This window comes from Leguminivora glycinivorella, chromosome 22 (genome assembly GCF_023078275.1).
Source record: "Leguminivora glycinivorella isolate SPB_JAAS2020 chromosome 22, LegGlyc_1.1, whole genome shotgun sequence".
In the NCBI taxonomy this organism is placed as follows: domain Eukaryota; kingdom Metazoa; phylum Arthropoda; class Insecta; order Lepidoptera; family Tortricidae; genus Leguminivora; species Leguminivora glycinivorella.
In genome coordinates, this window is record NC_062992.1 from 1,984,010 (window position 1) to 2,004,895 (window position 20,886).

The 20,886-nt window shown below is 39.2% G+C and overlaps 1 protein-coding gene across 1 annotated transcript; it reads left to right on the forward strand.

The window, feature by feature from the left end:
- The first annotated feature begins 10,485 nt into the window (after nucleotides 1-10,485).
- LOC125238066 lies at nucleotides 10,486-15,921 on the forward strand. The gene is made up of 3 exons (XM_048145355.1): nucleotides 10,486-13,644; nucleotides 13,759-14,398; nucleotides 15,215-15,921. The coding sequence occupies exons 1-3, from the start codon at nucleotides 10,591-10,593 to the stop codon at nucleotides 15,919-15,921; spliced, it is 4,401 nt and encodes a 1,466-aa protein (XP_048001312.1). The 5' UTR covers nucleotides 10,486-10,590.
- The last annotated feature ends 4,965 nt before the right edge of the window (nucleotides 15,922-20,886 follow it).

Genomic DNA, 20,886 nt, shown 5'->3' on the forward strand with positions numbered 1-20,886 from the left:
GCATCGTAGCGCTCGAACGGATGAACCGATTTTGATTTAGTTTTTTTTATCTGAAAGCTGAGTTAGTCGGGAGTGTTCATGAAAATCGGTCCACTAGGTCGCGGTCGGGGGTTTTTTCAAAATTTTAATTTTGTGGTTAGGTTATATGGTTATTAAGTTATCACGGAAATTCTCACAAACACTCTTGGTAACACCGAAGAACAATCAATTATCACATTTTTTAATACCACGTCGGTGGCAAACAGGTATACGGTCCGCCTGATGGAAAGCGATAACCGAAGCCTATGGACGCCTGCAAATCAAGGGGTGTCACATGCGCGTAGCCGACCCATTAGAAACTTGTACAGTCCTTTTTTGAAGAATACCATACTGTAGTTCATCGGGGATACCTCGGCAGCGCTCATTCCACAGCCGGAGCGTCCGCGGTAGGAAATTCCTCTGAAACCGCACGGTGCGCGACCATTTAGGTTGCAAGGTGTGTGGATGAGCGCCCTGTTGATGGCGAGCGGTGCGATGATGAAAAGTGGCCGTTGGCATCATGTCAAACAGTTCTTCAGAACACAACCCATTGTACAGGCGATAGAACACACATAAGGAGGCGAAGTTTCTCCTTAAAGACTTAAGGGTTCAATACCGCCTGTAAGTTTGGGATCGTCACATTCTGCCAATACCCATACTTTAAAACAAAATTTAAACCAATACTTTGCAATGAAAAAACAACTTTATTCTCACCAAGCATACAATACTCTTACAAAATAATTTAACGTTCATATCTTCCAAAAAAACTTCAACTTTACCATCAACATATCACAGTTCATATTAGTCTAACGTGTTTAAACAACGTAACACTCATTGTACTTTGTACCTTATTGTGTGTGCCGTAAGGTTGAATGCTGTTTATGTGCACTGGATGAACGCACTCTACTTAGTATCGGAACACGTCGTTAGGTACGGCTCCACGAATTTCTTTTATAGGCCGAGAGCCATGGTTTAAATAATGATCTATATGGCAGAATCAAGTAAATTAAATAACCTAACCACAAAATTAAAATTTTGAAAAAACCCCTGACCGCGACATAGTGGACCGATTTTCATGAAACATGGCTAAGAACACTCCCGACTAACTCAGCTTTCAGACAAAAAAAAATCATAATCGGTTCAACCGTTCAAGAGCTACGATGCCACTGACAGACACATACACAGACAGACAGACAGACAGACAGACAAACAGACAGACAAACAGACAGACAAACAGACAGACAGATATACACACAGACAGACACATCAAACTTATAACACCCCGTCGTTTTTGCGTCGGGGGTTATCAAAAATTGGTATTTACAAAATAAAACTGAAGTGAAACTAAAACTACTTAGTAAATTCTAATATCCTTGCTTATCGGCCATGTGTAAAATGTATGATGAAGTCATATAGGTGACAAAGCACGGCACCAAATTCATACAATGGTATACTCGTTCGTTTTTCGTCACGTTCCTAAATTTATCCGATTCTGCTTTCGTCAGCCATTCTTTATTCGTCACTATCGTCGATGGTCTTTCTCAACTACGGTCAATTTCGTTGTTCATCTTTATCTTAATCCGTTTCGTTCTTTACTCGTTATACTTTTCTTTCGTCATGTTCGCTGTTACATCTATGTTTTTCGTGTTTTTTCGTAGTCTTAGGTCGGGTCGGTAACAACTTAGAATATGATCAACAAATACGAAATGACGAAAAATTATTGAGTTGAAATAAGAAAAAGGCCATCAACTCATTATGGTCAAAGACGATAATGACTGCAGACTAAGTTGACGAATGAAGAATGGCTGACGAAAGCAGAATCGGACAATTTTAGGAATGTGACGAAAAACGAACGTGTCAACCCAAGTACCCATACAATAAAATACAAGCTGTTAACAGTCAAAATAATATATATTTCATAACCGCCAGTCATGAATAAAACGAATAATAACATATCGGCACAAAGATGAATTAAGACGTTACAGGAGGGGTCAATTCTCCATACAAACGCTCTCGACTATTTCCTCCCTGGTTTTTAAAGATAGAGCAATGATATTTTCAACACAGATTTTTATTTTTAAAGACGCTAGATCCAATCAAAAATTTCCAAAAAAGGCCTTTTTTATTATGGCGCAAAAAAGGTGTGATACTCAAGATTGGTAACAAATAGTAAAAAAACTAAACGGTCCGACACAGATTATTTTATTGTTATTCAGATTCTCAAATTTTGTTCCGATTGATAAAGTTTTGAAAGAGGAAACAGTCGAGAGCGGAACCTCGATTTTAAAGATTTTTTCAACAAATCTAGTTAATAACATTAGTATATTTAACTAAAATTCCCAACTTGAAAGGGGGGGCTCCTTTCCATTTTAACATTTTTGCTCCTGTATCGTCTTAACCAAATGTAGCTCGAGTTGTTTAGCTATTAATTATAATCTAAATATTTTAACTAATCCGACGTCTCAGTTGGCCTTCACCGGCTGTGCTTACAAATGAGAGATATCCCGACAAAATGTCAGCAGAGATATGGGTGTAGCATTAAGCTATCCGAAATTATTGTTTTATTAAAACGTCGCAAAATAAAGGACCAGACACCGTAGCCGAATGGCATTTCTATGTTTTCTATGTATATAATATAAGTACTTGTATATTATATACAGTATGTAAACTAACGAAAACCATTTACTGTAACCCGTAAATGTCCAGGTGATACTGAGAAACTTTTACTATGGGATCAACCCCGAAATCACGAAAATATCTTCTGACAGTTTCATAGGTAGTTTCATTTTATAGTAAGTATTTCCTATGGGAGAGTAAATTTTTATTTCGCGTTTTGGGTGTTGGTCCCATAGTAAAAGTTTCTCAGTATCACCTGGACATTTACGGGTTACAGTAAATGGTTTTCGTTAGTTTACATACTGTATATCGTTGTTTGAGTACCTACAACACAAGCCTTTTTGAGCTTACCGTGGGACTCAGTCAATCTGTGTAAGAATGTCCTATAATATTTATTTATTTATTTCTGCGACGCAACGCCACCGAAACGCATCAGAAATGTGGTCTGGCTCTGTCGCGCCAATACGCAAAAGCGATAGAGATAGATAGCTACGAAAGAGATATTATCGTAAGCGTTTGTGCATTCCGCTACGCAAGCTAGATGAATGACGTATTGTAATTGTACCTAATGATACCATGTACATTTGACTTACTATTTGAAATTATTACATATTTATAAAATACTTTAGTTAAATGACAAAATTAGTATATATTACCTACATACGTTAACGTGAATCTAATTTGACAATGTACCTACAAACGACCAAGAATACTTATCCGTAATACAGTTTGACTAAAAATGGTAAAAATTAAAAAGTGGCAATGTCGTAGCGTAGTGCCTTTTTCTCACACATACTCGTATTGATTTTAATGTTCGTATTGACTACAATTTTGCTACTTTTTCCATTTCTTTCCATTATTATTACACTATGATGTTGAGTTCTACCCGTATCCACTGAACACGCCTACCATATACAAACGGTTAACACTCTATTTAATAATGCAAACATTGTAAAATACGGAAAAAATTTAGCAGTTACATTTGCCCCCAGTTGAGATTTGTCCCGCTGTACCTTAAGTAATCTTTTTAGTCAGAGTTAACCTTTTTATTGAAGACTTGACCTGTACCTACATAACTTGATGTTATAAATAAAATGTTATATTGTATTATTAATCGTTTTTATACGCGAGCTCTTGGACTATAATAAATCTGTGCAGGTCTCTTAGCGTGTTTATTTTTATTTTGCCATGTTTCTGAGCAGCCATCCGGCAATGATAGGGGCTCAGTTCTTGCACACTTACACACAAATAATCCACAATAGGTACAGTTTTTAGTCACAATTTTGTTTACTTTCAACCCGTTATTTGCCAATCTGAAATTTCATGTGCTCGTGAAGCAGTGTCTTGTGCTCTGCCTACCCCTTTTAGGAAGACATGGTACTTAGTTAACGTCACAATTGCTATATTACTCTTCGTATAGTTAGCTCTAAATATACTCTTAGAATAGAATTGAATTGAATCAGAGCATGTCTCAATTCAGTATACTCGTAAGGTGTTACATATACACCGTGTTTTTTTGTTTTCCGTTAAATTCGACACGCAGTTAGGTTCATCACCAGGAACCAACCTGTATATCTTATTTTATTTATTCTTTATTGCACATAAAAAAATAAGTACAAATGGTGGACATAATGCCTTAAGGCATTCTCTACCAGTCAACCACTGGGTTAAAAAGAAACATTTGGTACGTGCAGGCATCGTGACAGAAAACAATAATCAGATATCACTTGCTATTCTACTATTTACAAATTAAAACTATTATCATATATCGCTTTTTGTTAAATTTGAAAAAAAAATGTTTTCGTTTCCAAACATAATAAATGGATTAATTAGTGTGAGAGGACCTTAATCATAACATTAAAGTCATTATGTCAAAATAAAATAACATTAGAAAGTGGTAAGGGATGCCACACACGTGTTCAGTAATTAAGTTTTCTCAAACATGGTATGAAATATTGATGTTATGTGCCTTATAATTGGCAGCGAAGTATGACGTTGCAGGTGCGGCTAGGACGATTGATAGATAATGGAATTTTATACAAACCTTGCAGGCCAAGGCCGGTAAAGTCCTCTTTTTTAATTTCAAAACACAGATAATTGTGACATAACATCCAGGTATTTAGCCAATTAAAAAAAAATTATAAGGGGCTTTATAGACGTGCCGACTGCAACTGGTACGGGCCCTAGACAATATTTGATTTTGGGTGCGTTTTCATACAAAATTTTTTTTTCTTTTTGATTTTTTTTAACTTTTTGTTTTTTTTATAAGCGTATACGGGGTATCAAAGGGGAACGAAAATTCGATTATTTTTGCGCTACGACGCACCGTTTAGGAGATACAGCCATCCAAAGTTACTATTTTCAGTAGACTTTATTTATTTCATACCATGTTTGAGAAAAGCACTATACATACCTCGGCGGGAAATGGGGTTGCCGGCCGAAGACATATAGACGGCCGAGCGAAGCGAGGCCGGATAGGTCTGAGGCGGGCAACCCCATTAGTAGTACATTACTAGAGAGGCCTTTGTCCCGGCCTCTGTAGTAATGTACTATTATTTTTTTAATAATTCGATAACCGTAAGATTTATGACGCTAGTTTCTTAGAGAAATTAATTGTATTTGATCTAAAGAACCTTCCGTTAAAGTTAACCGAATTCAATAAAAAACACGGTGTATAAAATGTATGGTTAGTTCAATGTGACGTCCTGTAAGGACACAGCAAATCTAAATACTTACGTCTTACTTAAATAGAAACATTTACCAATGATTATATTTATACCTTAACAATAGTAGGAAGTGTGATACATCTATAATGTTTCACGCCCCCTTTCAAATGTCACTGCGTCCCCCCGATCACTGATCATCAAAAAATGTTTGGACTTAAATATTTTCCTAGTAGAGCATTTCTTTTTTTTTTTTGCCACTTTTATGAAGTGTGATATTTTTGAAAAAAAAAATTGCTATTTCTACTCAGAATTACTAGCTTTTTCAATCCTAGTAGTTAAAAAAATTGTCCCATACGATTTTTTCTTATTTTGTTACCATTTTCCATACATGTTGTATGGGGTAACAAAAGAGGAAAATAACAAAAATGTATGGAAATTCTGGGACACTTTTTGTCTCCCAGTGAGATTGAAAGTACTCGTGATTCTGAGTACAATTGACCTAAAATTCCCTAAAACAATCAAAATTTTTTTATTGGCAAAAAAAAAAGAAATGCTCAGTAATAAAATATGAATGTTGATTCACAAATATTCTCTAATTAAGAAAACTTAAAAGCGAAATAAATTTCTTAGAAAGTTGTAAAGTACACTGGTAAACAGAATATTTGTCTGACTTTACAGAAATTCTTTTAACTTTGAAACTCGTAAATTAATTTCTTAATTATAAATTACTTTACAAGAATTGTAATGGAGATAAAATGTTAACGATGTAATAAGAAATGTTTTAGTCTAGAGTGCTTTACCCAAAAATTACACAACAATTAGGGTTCTTGAGCGTTGCGAGGCGCGTAGGGTAAAAAAATTGCCACCGAGTGAAACATACAATTTTTCACCACGCCAAGATTTCTTTAAAACACGAATTTAAAGCAAATTCATCGATTTTATTAACATATATGATTTAAAATCAACATTTAAACGTTATCTTATATTATCTTAAATCTGCGGGGGCCCTTACGGATACACTTCGACCCATTGGGATCTTTTGTGCAATTACCCCCTACGATCCTAAGATCCTTCAGCTATTCAGGAGCTTCTCGACCATCTCCACGTATCGGATGATGAGGCTCATGGGTAGCTCTCTGAAGTCCTTCGGTGCCAGGTAGCCTGTTCCAAAGTTCTTCATTCTTTGTCTGGCGAGGGCGTGACATTCACACATTAAATGTTTGACGGTCTCTTCCTCTTCGCCACACATGCGACAATCAGTGTTGTCGGCGTATCCCATCTTGGCCAAAATTCCTTTGACCCCGTAATGGCCTGTGAACACCCCCGTTATAATTTGGAGTTGTCTTTTGCCTAGCTTCCCTAGCTTTTTGCTCCATCCAGTCCAGAGTCTACCCTCTGCATAAAGAGCTTTGAATGCTTCAGACCAACCAGGGCATCCCACTCTTTTTGGTGACTAGCCTTTGTTTGGTCTTTCATAGCCGTTCTGATGGTTCCTTGTGAAAGGCCCACATAAGGTTCCGAAAACACTTAAACGTTAATCCTACCTAAGTAAATAAAGAAAACTTAACATTTTTAGTAAAGAAGAAAAGTAGGTACATTTTACCTCAAAGATAGAATTAAATATAAGCCCGTGTGCGTAGCCGAATGCACAAACGGTCACGAAACGCTCACGATACTATCTCTTTCGTAGCTAATTTATTTCTATCGCTCTTGCGTAATTGGCGCGACAGGTCTAGACTACATTTCACTGCGTTGCGTCGCAGAAAAACCATTCGGCTACGGGGCCTATCCAGCTGGCCTAGACGATGTGACAACCGTTGACGGTACGTAGCGAGACGCAGTCTGTCTCTGTCGCTCCACTACATAAGAGCGATAGGGAGAGCTAGCTACGATACGTTTACGAAACGTTAAGAGGATACGGTAGCGAAAATGCTAAAATGGAAAGGAGCCCCCCTTTCAACTTGGGAATTTTAGTTAAATATACAAGTGTTACTAGATTTATCGAAAAAAAATTGTCCATTAAGAACAACTCAGTCAAAAGATATTTCAAAAAAAATCTTTAAAATCGAGGTTCCGCTCTCGACTGTTTCCTCCTTCAAAACTTAATCAATCGGAACGAAATTGAGAATCTGAATAACAATGAAACAATCTATGTCGGACCGTTTAGCTTTTTTGTGTAATTGTTACCAATCTTGAGTATCACACCTTTTTTGCGCCACAATGAAAAAGGCCGTTTTTGGAAATTTTTGATCAGCTCTAGAGTCTTTAAAAAGCAGTATATCAAAAAAATCAAAACGGTCCGACACAGATAAAAATAATAACAATCTGTGTTAAAAAAATCATTGCTCTATCTTCAAAAACCAGAGAGGAAATAGTCGAGAGCGTTTGTATGGAGAATTGACCCCTACCGTATCGTCTTAACGCCCGTGACGTTGGCTAGGAGAGGTTTTACAGCAAATAAACTTCATGACTGTTTCGTAAAGTTGATTTCGGGAGGCCTCGTAAAGTTTTACTGGAGGCAAGGTTTATAGGTTATTAGTGGGAGTAATATAATTACTGTTGTGGACAATATAGCTTAGGTAATTCCACTTTCTTTCTTTGAATGTCGTAAAATTCGACTGATGGGATATAATTTCAATTGTGCCGCAGGCGACAGGCCGGCATCCTGTCACTGCAATGTCACAATTTCGTTCTCTGTCAAGTCAAAGGGTTGCCTTTACATGCCAAGAGTGGCACTGAAAGTTGAGTAGTTTCATGTGTTCTATCTACCCCTTTGGATGGAATATCAAATGTGACCATGTCACGCTTCACGCAATCTTTGAAGCGCAACATTGGCCGCCAAACAAGTCTCTTTGCATCTGCGACCTCTCCCAGCAGGATTTGACTTGTTAATCGAGTCCGCTCCATTCGATATACATGCCCGAGTCACTTCAGTCTTCTCTTCTTCAGTATGACTGTGATACGAGGGAGCTGTGCCTCGGCTAGAACAGACTCGTTTGTCACGCGATCTTTCCATGTGATGCCCAGTATGCTCCACAAACAGCGCATGTGAAAGTTCAGACGGCGTTCTTGTTTTGCATACCATGTCCAGGTTTTCGCTCCGTTCATAAAGGTACTTCCTCTTTGAATGATAAACGCATGAGGCGTCACGAGCAGGCCTCTAACCCCCGCCCATCTGGGGGAGCATACACCTGCCGTGTGTGCGAACGAGGGATCCTCTCTCGAATTGGGCTATACACCCACGAACGCAAAGTGTCGTAAGGATGCTGCTTAAATCATCTATCAACCCCTTTATGGGATACAGGCGTGATTGTATGTATGTATGAAAAGTTATTAAATCGGTGGATGGCATAAAGAATTTGATAAGTCGAGATATTTTTTACTGAAATTTGAATTTAGAACTTGAACTACAAGACTTGATATGTGATTTTTCTAGCCCCAGGGCCGGGAGAAATGGCGTACTAGAAGAAAGGCCTATTCTCAGCAGTGGGCGATAAAGGGCTGATATGATGATGCTGATGATGATGTGCTTACGAAGAATTTATCAAGTTTGCCTTGCACCGAAATATTAAATTTAAATTTCTATTTTCATCTGCTTAAAATACAACGGGTATTTTACAATAAAAGCCTAGGCAAGAAATCTTAAGTTGTAATAAACTTGTGCTCTAGTTTTGCCTTCGTATTTAAGCCACAGGTTCCACCAAAATCGACGAGCTACCGGTGATACGAGCAAAAAAAATAAAAGAGACGCGATGATAGCGAACGCGAGTTATTTCGTCGCCGAGCGAGTAACTATAAATAGAATAGATTAGAATAGAATAGAATGGAACGGAACGGAACGGAACGGAACGGAACGGAACGGAACGGAACGGAACGGAACTGAACTGAACTTAACGGAACGGAATAGAATAGAATAGAATAAAGACAACACAATAAATAAAAAAGAATAAATAAAATAAACACAAAATCAATCTGTTAACGCCTCGTCTTTGTTCGGGCATCTTCGGGAGCCGTCGCCGGCGCAACGCATGGTGCGGGGCGCGGTGAAGTGGGGGCGATACTTCAATTCGCTCAGCAATCTTGCGACGGACGGCCGCGCCCGTCCGCTTAAATTCAGTGATATTCAACACCTATGTATCACACTTAATCATCATTATACGTGCATGTACTGGACTACGAGTGTCATTTAACTCACCTCATCCACGACCCCAAGATATTCTGTCCACCCCTACATGCGTGGACATGTGGCGACCGTGAAATATCTTTGAATCTAAATCAAACGGTCATGAGGCGACTGTTGGAGTTCGTGCGACTGTAATGGCGGCGGTCAAGAAATAACGGACATCGAGAACAAAGAGATGGGAATTTTGGCTGTGGCGCTTTGGATTCTACAACACTACAAGGTGGAATGAACATCGAAAGTCAATGCCGATATAAAGTAAGCCCGTTCCTTTTGTTCCCTAATTTTATAAAACTTCCATTTGCTATAATTAGTGTTAGCCTACTCGCAAACGTCAGGTTATGTATCTAGCTTTATGCGTACTAGCCAATTTGCACTATATTTTTAGCACTTAATTATTTTTGCTTGGTTTCCGTACAGATCAATGCATTTAAAATTGCAAAAGAAGTTGTTTACTTTCGGTAATTAGCTCAATAATGCTTGCCGGGTTTTTTTGTGCACCGTTATTTCAATCTTATCGCTTGCCATAAATGATTTCTATATAAATCAATAAGTTGCACGTCTTACCTAAGTTTTATTCAGTAACAATAAGCTAGTAATTATAATTTTAAAGTTCGACAATTTAAATAAATCTTTGTAAGCGTACATTGTACCGTTAAAAATACATACCTACCGTTACTTTCTTTGTTCTATGCCACGCTTGCTACTTCTATGCAATATTTTCGTTTTGCCTTCTTTCTTCTGCATAAAAATTAATACGTTTATTTGCTTCGACGCATTAAAAATATATTTTAGTTGTTTAGACCAGTTAAACTTGCATTTAAAAAGCAATTGCAATATAGGTTCAAAGTTCATTGAGGTGAATTCCTATGGTTCAAAGTCCGTTGTGGTAAATTCCAGTGTACTCGTCGCTGCGCGCTGTGACTGGGGGCCTGTTGCTAAGCGGTTTCTGGGCTGTTCGCGAGTACGAGCGTCGCGGAGCTGGGTTCGCCTGACGCGGTCGGTGCTGCTGGCGGGTTCGGCGGCAGCGGGTGCTGGATTGACGGCTGGATCGTGTTACTGGTTTGATTGCACCATTTTATTTACTTAGCTCATTGTTTATTTTAAAAAATGACTGAGGAATTAATTAAAAAATTAAATAGAAGGCGCGGTGGGCTTAAAAGTCAATTGACGGTTTTTAAAGACTTTGTAAAAACTATACAAGGGTCCGAGCTCTCGTCTTTAGTAGTAAAAGAGCTGAGTTTGCGATTAGATGGACTTCGTAAAATAATGGTTGATTATGATGCCGTACAAGTTCAACTTGAAGATATTTGCTCTAATTTAGATGAACAAATAGCAGAACGGACCCAGACCGAAAGTCTTTTTTATTCACAAATTGCGTTAGCGCAGGATATAATTGATACGTTTTCGGCCAAAAATGGTGGCGGTAATGACTCAACTAAATTTAGTTCTTGTGATGAAAAACATGCGTCAGTTCGTCTACCAGTAATAAATTTGCCGACGTTCGATGGAACTTACACACGTTGGTTGGAGTTTAAGGATTTATTTGAGTCATTAATCAATAATAACGAATCAATTGCGCCGATAAATAAATTCCACTATTTACGGAATTCATTGCAAGGAAGTGCTAGTTTAGTAATAAGGTCAATTGATTTTTCTGCCAGCGGATACGAGCTTGCGTGGAACACATTGTGTGAAAGATATAATAATAAAAATATTTTAATAAATAATCATTTGAGCGCGATCATAAATATTAATCCTATACAAAAGGAATCGTTTAAGTCTTTAAGGTATTTAATTGATACTGTATCCAAAAATTTAAATTCTTTGGATACGTTAGGTATTTCAACTCAGGGTTGGGACCCACTAGTAATATTTTTGGTCTCGGCGAAGTTAGATCCCAAAACAAATGGAAAGTGGGAGGAGTATAAAGGCAGTTTTTCACGCCTACCCTCAAGTGAATTAAATAAAAATTCTTCCGAAGTACCTACTTTAGAACATTTTAAGGAGTTTTTGCGTAATCGGGCTAATGTTTTAGAAACGATGTTTTGCAGTCGGTCAAATGAAATTAAACCTGTTTTTAAGGAAAACAAGAATACTAAGTCTTTTGTTGCAGCTGGCGAGGGACCACGAATTAATTCGTGTTTAGTATGTGGGCAGAACCACCATGTTTACCAGTGCTCCAAGTTTAAATCTATGAGTCTGGAGGACAGGCTCGTGGAGGTGTCAAAACATAAACTTTGTAACAATTGTCTTCGAGCGGGACATGATGGTTCTCAATGCACTTTAAAGGGTTCCTGTCGTAATTGTAAGAAAAAACACAATTCACTTTTACACTGTGAAAGTGTCAGTAATAATAATAATAAGGTTGCAACTACCGACACTGCAAAACGTATAAACTCTTCCGTTAACATGTCAACTGCAGATGATGACGAGTCGGGTCAAGTTATGTTGTGCACGGCTCAGGTCGAAGTATATTGTCCTAAGAGTAATACTACTCATCTCGCTCGCGCGCTCTTAGACAATGCTAGTCAGTCGTCTTTCATCTCTGAGAGTTTTAAGAAAAAGTTAAATCTACCCACAAATAAAATTGAACCATTTGATATCACTGGGATCAATAAACAAAAAACGGAGATATCCGAACGTATCCAACTAAAGGTTAGGTCTCGCGTTAATTCGTATGAATTAGATGCTAATTGTTGGGTGATCCCCACAATTGCGGATGATCTTCCCTATGTAGCAATTGATGTTGAAAAATTGGATTTGCCCCATGTTGAGTTAGCCGATCCGTTGTTCTATAAACCGGATGAGGTCGATATTTTGTTGTCAGGGGACAAATTTTTCAAGGTTCTTAAACCTGATCAAGTAGAGTTAGGAGAAGGAAAACCCATCCTACAAGATAGTAAGTTCGGGTGGTTAGTAGCTGGTCGCACGGACGAAAGCTACAACCGATGCAATGTTTATTGTCATTTAGCCACTACAAGGCGCAAGACGTCACTACAAGATGTCGATGATTCTCTGAAGCGTTTTTGGGAGGTGGAAAATTTGCCTTCCGATTGTAAGTCTTTATCTATTGATGAAGAGTTTTGTGAAACTCATTATGTTGAAAATACAGTTCGTTTACCTGATGGTCGATTCTCTGTACAGATGCCATTCAAAGAAAAACCCGAGGATGCTCTCGGAAACTCATATCCTATAGCTATGAGACGTTTTTTAAACTTAGAAAAGAAGTTAGATAAAAATCCCATCGTCAAAAATCAATATCGCGATTTTTTGCAAGAATATGCCGATTTGGGACATATGACTGAAGTGGGACGGCCAAGTTTCGGGTGCTATTTGCCCCACCACTGTGTTATTCGTGAGCAAAAAGAAACTACCAAGCTTCGTGTCGTTTACGACGCTTCAGCTCTGACAAGTTCTGGCAAGAGTCTGAATTGCATTCAGGCTATAGGTCCGGTTGTGCAAAGTGACCTATTTTCAATTCTTTTGCGTTTCCGTACTAATAGGTTCGTTCTGACAGCTGACATAGAGAAGATGTACAGGCAGGTCTCCCTCAGCGAACAACAGCGCCACCTGCAGCTCATTTTGTGGAGAGACCAGGCTGATCAGCCTGTCAAGATTTTTCAGCTCAACACTGTTACGTATGGGATGGCTTCGGCACCTTTTGTCACCACAAGGTGTCTCAAGCAACTAGCTCTTGAATGTCAGGATGAAGTCACGTCTAATGTTATCAAAAATGATTTTTACATTGATGACCTCAACACAGGGTCGTCAACGGTAGAAGAGTTGAAATATATTTACGAAAATGTTGTCAATGTCCTAAATTCTGCATGCTTTCCCCTGCGCAAGTTTCGCACAAATTGTCCACAAATTTTAGAAGATCAGTCAGGGTCTACAAATTGCCTTGACTTTAATAATGATGCTTATGTTTTAGGCCTAAAATGGTCCCCTCAGGCGGATACGTTGCATTTTCCTATAGACTTTGCACCGCCAAATAAAATAACAAAACGAACAATCATATCTACAACTTGCAAATTGTTCGACCCATTGGGTCTTCTTTGTTGTTGTATTATAAAACCTAAGATTCTTCTTCAGAATTTATGGGCTGCCAAATTGGACTGGGATACTCCAGTGCCTTTGGAATTTGAAAAAAGGTGGTTGAAGTTTGTCAAAGCGAAAGTGGTTTGTCAGGATCGTAGTAAATGGAAATCCGTGATCTCTGCCTACCCCTCTGGGAAACAGGCGTGATTGTATGTATGTATGTATGTATGTATGAAGTTTGTCAACAATTTGGATCATTTGTCAAATATAAATGTTAGTAGACATGTTCTTTCCGATTTACCTAATACTGAGCGCACAGAAATTCATTGTTTTGCTGATGCGTCCCAAGAAGCTTATGGAGCTTGTGTTTATTTGCGGTCGGTTGATAGCAATAATCATGTCACAGTTCGATTGCTTTGCGCAAAGGCCCGAGTGGCCCCAAGTGGAAAAATTTTAAGCATTCCAAGGCTCGAGCTGTGTGCCAGTTTGTTGGGCGCTCAATTGTGCACGAAAGTAGCTCAGTCTATAAAAGCTAAAATTGATAAATATGTTATGTGGACCGATAGCATGGTCGTTCTCGGTTGGCTTAAATCGCAGTCTAAAACTCTGCAAACTTTCGTACGCAATCGAGTAAATAAAATTAATGAGTTGACTCAAGGTCACGAGTGGAGACACGTACCTACGGATTCAAATCCGGCAGACCTAGCATCGCGGGGTGTTGATCCGCAGCATCTGCCGTCTTTGTCTTTCTGGTGGGAAGGTCCTTCGTTTCTGAAGAAGGATTCTGTGGAGTGGCCTTCTATGCCTCAAGCTCCTTCAGACTTGCCTGAAGTCAAGGCGTTATTAACAACTGTCAGAGACGAAACCTCAAGTTTTGGTGATCCCGTCGTATCATTCGATCGACATTCGAGTTATGTACGTTTAAAAAGGATTTATGCGTACGTTTTCCGTTTCATAAATAACTGTAAGACATCAAAAGCCAAACTTAAGGGACCTTTATCAGTTCAGGAGCTTAAAGACTCACTGGCATTTTTAGTTAAAAAATGTCAAGCGCAGTCGTTTCAGAAAGACATCCAAAATTTGAGCCAGGGTAAACCACTTCATAACCGAAGTAGAATTTTATCTCTTAACCCTTTCGTAGATCCCAGTGGTATTTTACGTGTAGGAGGGAGAATAAGCAATTCAAACTATCATTTTAATAAAAAACATCCAATTGTGTTAGATGCTAAGCATCATTTTACAAAACTTCTTATGAGGTACGAGCACTTGCGTCTATATCACTCAGGTGCTCAGTTGATTTTGTCTTCACTGCGGGAAGAGTTCTGGCCAGTAGGTGGTAGGAATTTAGCTCGGAGTATATCTCAAAAGTGCGTTGATTGTGTTAGGCAACGAGGTAAAACAATTCAGCCTATAATGGGTGACCTACCGAGTGTAAGAGTAGAATCAAGTTCCGCTTTCCATTCTACTGGGATTGACTTTGCCGGTCCCTTCATGATAGCTAATAAGAAAGGACGCGGTAGCCGTAATACTAAAGCCTACCTTTGCGTTTTTGTCTGTCTCGCTTCCAAGGCGATTCACCTCGAGGTAGTAAGCGACTTATCCACTGAGGCTTTCATACTGTGTCTACGCAGGTTCGTTTCGCGTCGGGGCAAGCCCGAGTTTATTTACTGCGACAACGGTAAAAATTTTGTAGGCGCGCACAATGAGCTGGGTAGAGTTTTACGGTCCAGCTGTCATCCAGTTTCGGATTACGCGGCTAACGAATCCATTAATTTTAAATTCATTCCCGCGTACGCGCCAAATTTCGGTGGCATATGGGAGGCCGGCGTCCGCGCAGCTAAGTTTCATTTAAAACGTATTGCGGGCAACGCGAACCTGACGTTTGAAGAGTTGACTACTCTTTTTGTGCAAATAGAGGCTATCCTCAACTCCAGACCAATCACTCCTCTCTCGTCAGACCCCAACGACATGAATCCCCTTACCCCAGGGCATTTTTTAATCTCTCGGCCATTGACTTCTTCTGTGCCTTCTCTACCCGTCACGGGAAATCCAGCTACCAGATACAAGCGCATCGAGCTACTCCGGCAGCAATTTTGGGAGAGATGGCGTCGTGAATTCATGGCTGAACTTCAACAGCGCGTGAAATGGAAAACCAATCAGCGAGGAATCCAGCTTGGTGATCTCGTGCTTTTAAAAGAAGACAACCTGATGCCGCTACAATGGCGCATGGGGCGTGTCATTCATCTCTACAAGGGCCCTGATGGTGTTTGTCGGGTCGCTGATATACAAACAGAAAAAGGTCTAATCAAAAGGGCCGTAAACAAGATGTGTCTTCTGCCAACTGATCCTGAACCCAATGACGAGGGAAATAATTCAAAGGATGATCAGACCGATCCCTAAAAATCAGTCTTCAGCAGCTGATCTCTTGAAAGCAGCATGCTTTCAACGCCGCGGAGGATGTTAACGCCTCGTCTTTGTTCGGGCATCTTCGGGAGCCGTCGCCGGCGCAACGCATGGTGCGGGGCGCGGTGAAGTGGGGGCGATACTTCAATTCGCTCAGCAATCTTGCGACGGACGGCCGCGCCCGTCCGCTTAAATTCAGTGATATTCAACACCTATGTATCACACTTAATCATCATTATACGTGCATGTACTGGACTACGAGTGTCATTTAACTCACCTCATCCACGACCCCAAGATATTCTGTCCACCCCTACATGCGTGGACACAATCAAATATAAAAAAACACACACACGCACGAACGCATGCACGCACGCACGCACACACGCACGCACATTGTGCCACAATAGCTAAATGGATCGGTATATTTTATTTACTATCTTTTATTCGTTTCTACCGCCGATAGCTCGCTTCCTCGCTTTTGATGAGACCAGTGCCTAAAGCATTCTCGCAGCTTTGCGATTTACAAGAATGCTTTCTACTTGAATACCGTCGGATTTATTATATATTTAAGAGGCTTGAAAGATTATCTTTAGGAGAATTATAAATTAGATATGCGTGATAAAATGAAGGACTGCTCGGTAAAAAGGTTTACGATAATTCAATATAAAAATACATCATAATCGACTATAATCTTGAGATCACTAGCCTAGTGGTCAAAAATACAAAGAGACCTCAAGGAAGCCCATTTGCCTGAAAAGACAATCCAGGCCCCGTAGCCGAATGGCATTTCTCCGACGCGAAACGAAAACGAAACACCGCGAAAGGTAGTCTGGCTCTGTCACGCCAATACGCAAGAGCGATAGCGATAGATATCTACGAGCGTTTCGTTTCGTGAGCGTTTGTGCCATTCGGCTACGTACCCAGGATAGAGTATCCTGGCACAAACGAGTGAGGAGACCCGACCCCAAATGATGGGAATAGGACAGGACAAAGAAGAGAACTATAGTCTTAAGAAAGAAGAAGAAGAATTTTGCTTGAATCCTAAAACACTAATTGAGAACTAAGATCCAAAGTGAGTCTTGGCCTCCAAAACGAGAGCACGCCAGCTTCCTGCCATGCAAAACTAAAAACACAACACACTGCGCTTGTGTTCTATAACAAACATCACATTATAGACTACCAGACTCATATCGGATTTGGCACAATAAATGATTGTCTTCTGTAGTATTTGACATGGTCACCGAAAACGCTGTCAGCGATGTACTGACGTCATTGAATTTGAACTTACTTCATGTCAAAACAATCACTGGCATGATGAACTTTATGCCTCATACTCAAAAGTCAGAAAATATTGTTTTCGAATAGAATGACCATGCACAGATAATCTATAGATTAACGTGACTGTGTTGTTTCCGCTAATTATGGAAAAGTATGCTTTAAAAATATAGGTATTGCATTAAAGTCAGTAAATTAAAGCATTTTCTTACTGATCACGGTTAATACTTGTAAAATTAAACAACAGTTGCATAATACGCAAAAAACGTTCAACTTATCACAAAGATATCTCATTAATATTTTCATTAAAACAACCCCAAGCAATTAAATAGTGTCGAATAATCAGTCCCACGGGTAACCTCAAATTACTGAGAATCAAACACAATATAATTTAAACTGTCTTGATAAATAACAAAAGAGGGTTTTTATTAAAACTGCCTTGGGCCTGCAAGGACCAAAGTAACTCGTTTTTTTTTAATACGTCTGATGGAGAGCGGTCGCCATAACCTATGGACGCCTGCAACTCAATGAGTGTCACATACGCCTTGCCAACCCATTAAAAACTTGTATACTCTCTTGTGCTGTGTTAAGTACACAGCAAAAAGGAGCGTAAAAGTTCCAAGGAGAAACCTGGATTCCTATTAGTCTCGATAATAATCGTTGAAAACATCAAGCCAAACATTAAATTTTGAAAAAAAAACCGACATAGTGAACCGATTTTCATCAAACATTGCTATGAACATTTTAAGTCCGCCATTTGTACATTTTTGTTTTATTTGTGCAATAAAGTTTAAATAAAAAAAATAAACATTCCCGACTAATGCAGCTTTCAAACAACCTAAATCTAAATCGGTTCACCCGTTCGAAAGCTACGATGCCACAAATAGACACACACAAAGACAGACAAACACGTCAAACTTATAACACCCCGTTGTTATTACGTCGGGGGTTAAAAATTCACTTGTGAGGCATCTAGTTCCTACCAAAAACGCACAGTTGGTTCTATGAGTATATAAATGAAAATTTTAATAGGAGGTAGGGCATAGCGAATGATATTCCGCTTTGTGTGGTAGGGCACAGCACAGCGGATATTGTCTCGCTCGAATCTAGAGCAGAGCCCAACTGGGGTAGTACCTCCGCCTTACAGAAGACCGCAGCCAAATAGCACTAGACCCTACTCATAGTGTTGTGTTCCTGTCGGTGAGTAAGGCTGCCAGAGCTGAACGAGGGTGCGGTGTGCTGATGACGGGAGGACTTACGGAACTAACTTGTTCCGTTTATTGTCCTTTGAGTCGTCGGCAACCCGAACCCTCCTTAGAACTTGTACACTCCTTTTTACTGTGTACTTAACACAGCAAAAGGGAATGTACAAGTTTCTAATGGGGTGGCAACGCGCATGTGACACTGTTTGAGTTGCAGGCGTCCATAGGTTACGGTGACCGCTTTACATCAGGCGGGCCGTATACTTGTTTGCCACCGACGTAGTATAAAAAAAAAAAGGTAAGAATTAAGTATACACATACTTAATTGTAATTTACATCAAAATTGTTTAGCACCACATACTGATATGAAATCAACCTTAACGAAATAGTACCAAGAACCCACCGAACGCGAAAATTGTCCTAAGTCGCCATCTACATTAAAATTAATTATTGCTAGCTTTAGGTACAACGCCATCTTCCTCCAAGCGGCGATACTACATACTACCCTACAGGTTCTTTAGTTCACACAGTGAGCGGGTTAAACAGGTGAATCAGCGCACCTAGTGGCGAGTAGCTTAACTAACAAAGGTCGTGCTGTTCAATACTGCTAAGCCGTTGCCATGGCAACCGCCAGAAGAGGCGTGGCCACACGTAGCAACAGTTTGTTTTGAGTACTTGTTCAGGACACGTTCAATGGAATTTAGGTTTTAATCGTATTGAGATACAGTTGATTTTGTAGAGTCGTGAATAAACATGTTTCCGATATTTGTTGTGGAAATGAGCGCTCTCTACGGGTGGATTAATTAAATGCAATGTTATTATGTTGAAAGTACTTAATTGGATATTTTACTCTAGGCACCGACAATCCAGTTTTGTTGTACAGAAAATATCATGCGCTGTATTTTTTATTTCTATTTTTTTATGAGACATTTTTACACAGATTGACTGAGTCTCACGATTAGCTAAAGAAACGGCTTGTGTTGCAGGTACTCAGACAACGACATATATAATATTATACAAATACTTATATACATAGAAAACACCCATGACTCAGGAACAAAATATCTGTGCTCATCACACAAATAAATGACCTTACCGGGATTCGAACCCGGGACCGCGGCGCAGCAGGCAGGGTTACTACGCGCTAAGGCCAGACCGGTCGTCAGTTTATAACTTTTATAAGTTAGCAGTAAGTATAAGTTAGCAGTATAGAAAGGACATTCACACAAAAATTGACTGAGTCCCACGGTAAGCTCAAGAAGATCTGTGTTGTGGGAACTCAGACAACGATATACATATACATTAACACAAATAACATCCATGACTCGAAAAAAAAATATCTGTGCTCATCACACAAATAAACGCCCTTACCGGGATTCGAATCCAGGACTGCTGCCGACTAGGCCATGTAAAATGGTATACTAATGGTAAATACTGCTACGGATAAAGCAAAAGCGAACAAAAAGTTATACGAAAACGGTCAGTTCGGTTTGCGAGTGTAGTCCACGAGTGGACAGTAACTCGGCGTACAAACGTGACATGAATCCGGGAACCGGATTATACTGGTTTGAACTGAAAATCGTGCCTTAGGCAACTATACCGTGAAATAATATATACCAGTAAAGTCCCAAGCAATGTGCAAGTGATGATTTCTGTACCTTGTCACTTTAACGTCTTGTCTGAAATTTCGTACGAAATTGTCAAACGATTGAAAGCGACAAGGTATAGAAATCATCATTTATTTAAGCCGGTGAACATACAAGAGAGATTACCAAATTATTAAGCTAAACTGCTAATACATACTACATGTATCAATTAAAATAATAACATAACATAACATATCATTTCCTGAAAGGTTGACTCGAAGAGATCCCATTAAGATGATGCAGGAGGGGTCAATTCTCCATAAAAATGCTCTCGATTATTTCCTCCCTGGTTTTTAAAGATAGAACGCTGATCTTTTCAACACAAATTATTATTATTTTTATCTGTGTCGGACCGTTTTGATTTTTTTGATATTCTTGTTTTTAAAGACACTACAGTCCATTAAAAGTTTTCGGCCTTATTGATTGTGGCGCAAAAAAAGGTTTGGTATTCAAAATTGGTAACAATTAGCCAAAAAAACTAAACGGTCTCACACAGATTATTCAGATTCTCAAATTTCGTTACGATTAATTAAGTTTTGAAGGATCAGTCGATATCGGAACCTCGATTTTATACATTTCTTCGCAATATTTTTTAACTAAGTTGTTAATAATGCACAAAAAAAATCTATTTAATAACACTAGTATATTTAGATAAAATTCCCAAATTAAAAGGGGGCCTCCTCTCCATTTTAGCATTTTCGCTCCTGTAGCGTCTTAAGGGATAAGTCCGCCTACATTGTATATTACTGACTCTGTAACTGTGTCTTTTTTGTTTCCTTTATGTACAATAAAGTTTATACATACCTCTACACACATACATAACATTAGAAACATATACC